Below are 7,500 nucleotides of genomic sequence, written 5' to 3'. Positions count from 1 at the left end.
AAAAGAAAACAGAACAAGCAAATGAATGCATAAGTGAAAGTAGACGCAGGCAAGTCAAATGGTGAGGGAGCTCAAGTAAAGGCGTAGCAAGAGAAAAAGGGAGATAGGCGAATAAATTAACAAAGTTCGCAATGAATGGGTGGACAAACCATAGATAAGCAGATAAGCCGATAAGCCGATAAGCCGACGGATAAAAGAGTACAGCAGCAGGCAGGAGAATAAGAAGCCTGATGGGTTTCACCAAGGCGAAAGCGAGTAGAAAAAAAAAAAAACGAAATAAATGAATAATGAACGCGTTACGTATGTACAGAATAAAGCACATCTAAGGAAACCCAAGAAAATGCAAACCATCCGCCAAATAATTGCGAACAACGACAGAATGATTTAACGAACGGGCAAACGCTTATAATATAAAATCTATGTAACACACATGCATACACACACACACACACACACACACACACACACACAATATACATATATATGTATATATAATTTACGAAGCTGCTTATTTTGCATAATTGGTAGTTATAGGAAACAGAAAACTATTATCGTAAGGGGCACCTTAGTAGGAACTTAAATGTTAACCACTTAACGAGTTAATTGCATTCGATGTGTGTACATGTCACTCCGAATTTTCTTCATTTTTACGCAGCCGTCGTGTACATATGTCATGTGAAATGGAAAAACGCCTTTTGATTTTAAAAACACAAAGTTTCTGTAACACATGACACACATGTCATTTATGTTGTACGACGTTTCCTTTATCATATAAGTAGGCTTGCTGTAAATTAAAATTTAAAAAAAAAAGAAAAAATTTGAGTTAATTTCGATCGATTATGACAACAAAACATATATTTGCGTTTGAAAAGCATTTATCTGACTTTGTAACGGTTTCACTACCAAAGGCATATGTATTTCGAAGACATTTTTGTCTGATCGAAAAATGAACTTAGTAAGGATTGCATTCTGCTAATTTGGCGCTCGATTTATGAATTGCTGCGTGGTGATCGTGACACCCATTTTATGTCACCGTAATAACGTCTATTTTATTTATTCATAACATGACGATCCTGATATCAATTATTCATAACATTAGTTAAGACTCATAAGCAGTTTACATTCATACATACATATATACATATATATATATATACAAACATACAAACATGCTTACAAAAATTCTATTGGGCCATTTTATTAATCCATCACACTTTCCAGCTTTAAAGAGCCTCTGATATAATTGTTGAAAAAATATCGCATGCAATTTTCCCTAGTTTTGCTGATCTATGACAATATTCTTGTGATTATTTTAAAATGTGTCAGCCCTGCCTTTTCAAATTAACGTGAATTGAAAAGTTCAAATTAAATTTGGCTTGCAATTAATGCCTGCTTTCAGATAGCAGTGTAAAAAGTTGTACCGTTTTATGAAAATTAGACTTGTTTGTAGTTTTGCACTTTAGTCTATAAAAACAAAATTAAATTGAAATTTTGCAAAATTAAACAAAAAAAAGTAAGAAAATTAAATTGAATCTTATTATCCGTTATTCTACGAAAGACTAATAAAAAGGGAAAGAAATTAAATTTTCATACTCTTTAATACACGGTAGGAGCGGTCGATTTTTTCTATTTGCAGAATAAAACTTTACATTGTACATGTGCTGTGGCTTTATCTGAGCTGTAGCTTTAAAGAAAAAACTAATTATTTATTCTTTTTAAATAGAGGTGTTCTCACTTTAAATAGCACTGTTGGCTTATCCTTCAATCGATTTGGCCCATTTTCAATACAAACGTGCATGTAAGAGCTTCCAATGTCTCCGTCAAATTTAAAGTTGGCAGCTGGATTCTACGACCATGAGAAAATTTGCAACCAGCATTACACCGCCGGACAGACAGGCATTCTTAAAACGATTCAGAATTTTGAGGCTGATCAAGAAAGTGCAGGACCCTCTGAAACGTTTGACAAACGTTTTAACAATATGAATATTCCCCCCTTCTCCGTTAATGGTCGGTACAATAATAATAATAATAAGATTGAATGGGGTATCATACACTGCATCTTTCATTAAGAAATTAATTTATTTTTGTTCCTTAAATTATTTCATGAATTTCTACGCTTAACATAGTTTCTTGTCATTTATTTAAAAGTCTTGTGTACGCCTCTGCAATTACCCTTTTTACTTATTATCAAAAACAATTTTTTTTTTGAATATCATTATATTTTAGAATACATTTCTAAGTAAGCGATGTTTACAACGATGAGTAAATTTTTCTAAAAATTATTCTCATTCTAGAAATATTCTTCAAATTTCTTATCAAATCTGTTGGTTTAAATGTCTACAGATAGAGTGAAATTGGAAATGTTTGGCTGTCTCGACGAGAAAATGAACTAAAACAGGTTAGTAAATATATTAAGAAATTTAAAAAAAAAAATTATAAGGAACTAATCAGATATAAAAGCAAATAAGAAAAGAACACCTTTACACTAGAAAGGTAAAAAAAAAAAAAAAAAAAACCAAGCTCCACGTTCTATAACATTGGATGGTCATGGCTGATTTTTTCTAACTTTATAGGATGTATGGCGGAATTTTTATTGTATATCTATACATGTGCAACAAGTTCATTATGAATATAAGTAATACGTAAAAAAAAAAAAAAAAAATGTTTCCCGAAAACGGAACTTTCCTCAGCTAGTACTGCACTGTACACATGTGTCCTTTCAACGATTGGTGACATCACTTCCAATATTTTTGTCCCAAATAAAGGCCATGTCTCCATTTTTGCAACTGGGAGAATATTTAACAGAGCTTAGACGGTCTGATACCCGAACGAACGGAGACATTTTGACATTGATCAAGATATACTTTGCAGAGTCTCTGAAGGCACACTCCTACCCTTCTCACAGGTGGTTGTAATAATGGTTGACTATGTGACTATGTTCTAGAAAAGCCTAAACGCAGCAATATATCATGCGATAAATTATTGAAAAATCCCACATAGAAGGCAAGCAATGAACTAAACTGTGTGCAGTTACAACTACAAACGCTAATCGTTACTATGTTTACCATTAATCTACAATAAAATCTTAAGTTTAATTGTAACATAATTTTGCAAAAATGCCGTAAATATTAACAATGATCAACGTAGCAAAAGTACTTAAGTTGATAACAATTGTATCGTTATTGCTTATCAACTAATTCCAGGAAATAATCGAACAGGCAAAGGCATAGTCAAGATTCAATTATAGCAAACTAAAGATGAATTTCGAATACGTTCGTGAGAAGAAAATTCTTGCCATTCCCTAAAGTAGAGAATAGCAATCCAAATTGCAAATCTTTGTCCATCTGTACATTGTATGACATTCATCGCATTCACCACAACTGCGTATATCTATCTGTGGGTAGATATTTTACAAGTAATACAAACTTTATATGGCTTAGCGAATACTTTCCTTAGATTATAATGATTTGCAATCTTTTTTTAGATAGATTTGCGTAAGTACGGAATGGTAATAAATGCGTAATTTTATGGAACCTAATACGGAAATAATTTCTCCCTCATCAGTTTTATAGGTAAAGTCAGTAGGTAAACGTGGGGAGAACGAGAGAAAGCTATGAGTCAATAATATCGAGAATCGTTTATTATATACAAGTAGACAAAAACACAATAAAATAGATTTCTTGTTTTCTTATTCCCTTTCTTGCTATTGCTGTTTATTTGTTTTTTTTTTTTTTTTTTTATTTCTTTACCTTTATCGTATTGACTTTCTTGCTGAGTCACGTTTAAGTGTTCTTGGCAGAAACGTACACTAAAAAAGAAAAAGAAGCATACACACACACACACACACACAACAACAACAACAAATATAACAATAAATATAAATGCCACGTACCGAAAAAATATGATGTCAAGCTTGTTGTGTTTATTTTTTTCATTCCTATTTCGTATATATATATATTTGTCGGCAATTGTGTGTATGCTTTTGTTTTTTTTTTCAGTTTTTGTCAAAGCTTAAAATGTCATATTTTATGACTATACTGTACATCATGTGTATGTTTGCGTTGGCAGTCTGCTATATACATACCCCATCAGTTCTTATTTATATCCTTGTGTATGCGTGCCTATGTGTGTATTTATGAATACAAGTGTATATGTCATAAACATTGTAATAATACAAAATACTTGAGACCACAACAAAAAGTACTTAAAGTGACCTAAAGTGGTTGGTTACCACAGTACATTAAAGGCATGAATTATGAGCAAATAGAATCCACACGTAGTTAGGGGTTAAATGTCAATAACGTTATATAGGTTTATTAGAGAGTGTAACGCAAGTATATAAGTGCATATATTTAATTATTATATACATAATATACATACAAACGTTCATATATATGTAAACACACATATATGTGTGTAAAAGCAGTATAATGTCCTTTAAATAAATTAAGCAGAGCAGAATTGTTTAAATAATAATAACATTAATAATAGAAGGCATAGCTTGATTTACGTTTATCCTGAAAGTAACACAACCTATTCAGACAATTTACTAACCAGTCAAGTTAATAATCTTTAATATGATATTAATTAGAAAGTCTTTAACTTGCGGTTACCTAAATTGTCGTGACAGCAAAAAAAAAAAAAAAAAAAAAAATTTAAAAAAAAAAAGCGTCCCCCTGGTTGTTTTTTTATTTTTTTTAAAAAAAATTTCACCAAAAAATTTTTTGTTAAAAAAACTTTTTTTTTTTTTTTTTTTCATTTATGTTTTACTTATAGTTTGCATTTTTTAACAAAACTATTAATCGAGACATTTTGCGCCTAAAGCTTAACTTTACTAAGCGGGTACACCCGTTATTATTATTAGGCCTCACAAATGCCTCACTAGCCTCCCTGAAGACCCTATATGAAATTATGTCATTCCGACGTTTTGAAAACACATTAGTTTTAACGCTGAATCCATTTACCGAACTCTATTTATATTTTAGCAAAGGAATTTGCTACATTCGACGCTTTACGAAGGCGAAATCTTTACAATTAAAACTGACGGACTGGGCGGACATCTGCTAGGCTGTAGTCTAGTCTTTCTTCGCTTCTTTATATAGGGAATATCCCTTGAGTGATATATATATATATATATATATATATGTATGTATATTTATATAATATATGTACTTGGTTAATTGTGGGAATTTAGTGAACCAATGACGACTGTTTCATTCCTTTTATTATAACCTACGGCCCTTGTGCAATAATAATAATAATTTGTTGTTTAAAATAAGCTTTTATTAAAGCAAAGGCAGACAAAAAATGTTTTACCAGTGACTTTAGGCGAAAAAATTTCAATATCTACGCCATGAACTCACAACATGGGAGTGCATATTGGCAGTCAAGTTATAGCCATTCTAGCTTATGTTTCGAAAACATATGCTTGTGCTTATTGTGGGCGTGCCAGGACATATAGATTTTCGACCCTGATCTGCGGCCGTAGATAAGTTTTACTTTTGCCTCGTTAGGACCCACTAATGCGTAATAGGCAAACGAAGGGACGACGGGACATTATCTCATGTTTCCTTCCTAGTGTCTTAAGTTAACTTAAATTCTGCTGTATTTCCATCCTTCTGTGATGGCTAGTATACAATGACTTTCGTCATCTCTATAATACCTTTTCTTTTTTTAGACAATAAGTAGCATGAGAGTTTTTCGATCAGGACTGTGAAGGGATTTGATAAGCCTAATTCTCAGATAATATCAAAATTGTAGATTTAATTCGCAAAATGTTGGAAATAACAATTCTTTTAGCAGGTGTAGACAGATTTATAAAAGCGGATCAAGCTCACCTTCAAAGCTGATTATCACTCAACGGCTAAGATATATGTGATGTTATCGCTTCTGTTTGAATTTTTACAAATGGCTCAAGGGAAAATCTTCTCATGGCAAAGTTAGCAAAACTACGTACCTTTGCTGGTAGGAAAAAAGCATTTAAGTGTGGGACCACAGAAAGGTTTTATTTACCTATTAGTACTGATTGTCCAGCTCATACTTACATTAAAAAGTTACTCATAACAACTACAACCAAAGGAAGGGGAACCAAAAGTTTCTGGTGCCTTTTCCAAAATGGAATAACGATCTCTTTACTTGCTTCTAATCTCAAAATGTGCTCCTTTCCCGAAAGATTTCTTGGAAAGAGTTTCTTAATCGTGTTAATGTAGCGTATCGCGCTTTCTAAACTGAAGCAAGGACGAGTTGAGCCTTGATATTTATTCGACTTTATTCTCTAAAGAGAAGCTAAATGGCGGCCAGATATATTTGTCATTGGCGGCCCTTCCTACGTCGCATTGTTCGTAGTAACTCAAAACGATCTTTGGGAAATATATAAAATCTGTACATATAAGATTCTAAATATTTCTACCTATGTCCGTTCATCCTCTCTTTTCCTGCTGATTCTTGTGTGTGCACGGCCTACTCCAGACTTTTTCCAGGATTCTTTTTTGCAAGGCGTCAAAACATCAGTCATCTTTTCTTCGTTTATTTCATATTGTCTGCCTATAAGATGGAAGACGTAGTGGCCCGTAAAGGACAATGCTTTTGAAAAAAGCGTGTATTCTGTACTTTTTCTTGAATTTCAAAGTTTTCATAGGAGAAACTTAATCCGGAAATTTAGTTACCCACCTAATATATTGTTTAAAAACGAAAATAAAAAGATTTCATAATGGATGAAAACTGATTCTTGATGGACTCTATCCATTGTTAAGATATAAAGAGAGAGAGAGATATAAAGATTTCGACAAATTTTCTTATTTAAGAAAAAATAATACAAAATTTAATATACTTTAAGAAAATGAGCAATTTTCCTTCATGCAAAATATTGCGAAGAGTCTTCTGAGAAATAACTCTTCAAAGAAACAATAAAAAGACTTTTACAAACTTCGTTGCTCGTTATCATTTCTACTTCATACGTGTTATCAACTATAAATCTTATTGAATGTAATTGAAAGTAATATTTATTTCGTTTGAAATACTAACTAATGTATCATAAAAACTTTTAAATGCAAAAGAAACAATTTCATGGTAGAGTTATGTCATTTGTGTGTAAAATCGTGTTCAATAATTAAATTCATTGCATTAGATTGTTTATAAAATTCTTAATTTACCTGGTATTGGACCGCATACTCTAGGTATAATTTCTAATATTGCTGAGCAGGATGGATCTTCGAAGCATAGCTGACGTGCTAATATACAATTCAAAATCGCTGAGGCAACCTTAATATTAGAGCCTAGAAGTAGAAATCAAAAGAAGAAGCACTCTTAGTATGACATAACATATAACATAGGAAATCAATTTACGATTATTAACAGAATACAAGTTGAAGAGATTTTTAAATAACTTCCTTGAGATATGCAATAAAATATTCTCTGCTAGGAAGTTATAATTTTATTTTAAACTAATTATTTATAACATCTCTGTTTTTGAGTGATGTTGATCTTTATATTTTACATAGT

General features: G+C 31.8%; 1 protein-coding gene and 1 long non-coding RNA gene across 4 annotated transcripts in view; one reads left to right on the top strand and one right to left on the bottom strand.

Annotated features, from left to right (window-relative positions):
- The window catches only part of LOC119638212, a 324,089-nt gene that overhangs the window by 84,320 nt on the left and 232,269 nt on the right, over positions 1-7,500 (bottom strand). For all 3 annotated transcript variants that reach the window (XM_038034881.1, XM_038034880.1, XM_038034882.1), the window contains one exon: positions 7,152-7,274. In XM_038034881.1, coding sequence (XP_037890809.1) covers positions 7,152-7,274 — 123 coding nt within the window. The remainder of the gene's footprint in view (positions 1-7,151; positions 7,275-7,500) is intronic.
- The window catches only part of LOC119638219, a 230,363-nt gene that overhangs the window by 177,010 nt on the left and 45,853 nt on the right, over positions 1-7,500 (top strand). Inside the window, exon 2 of the long non-coding RNA XR_005247404.1 lies at positions 2,295-2,398. This is a non-coding gene — a long non-coding RNA (uncharacterized LOC119638219). The remainder of the gene's footprint in view (positions 1-2,294; positions 2,399-7,500) is intronic.

This window comes from Glossina fuscipes, unplaced genomic scaffold (genome assembly GCF_014805625.2).
Source record: "Glossina fuscipes isolate IAEA_lab_2018 unplaced genomic scaffold, Yale_Gfus_2 85, whole genome shotgun sequence".
Classification (NCBI taxonomy): domain Eukaryota; kingdom Metazoa; phylum Arthropoda; class Insecta; order Diptera; family Glossinidae; genus Glossina; species Glossina fuscipes.
This window is presented reverse-complemented; position numbering and strand designations above follow the sequence as displayed.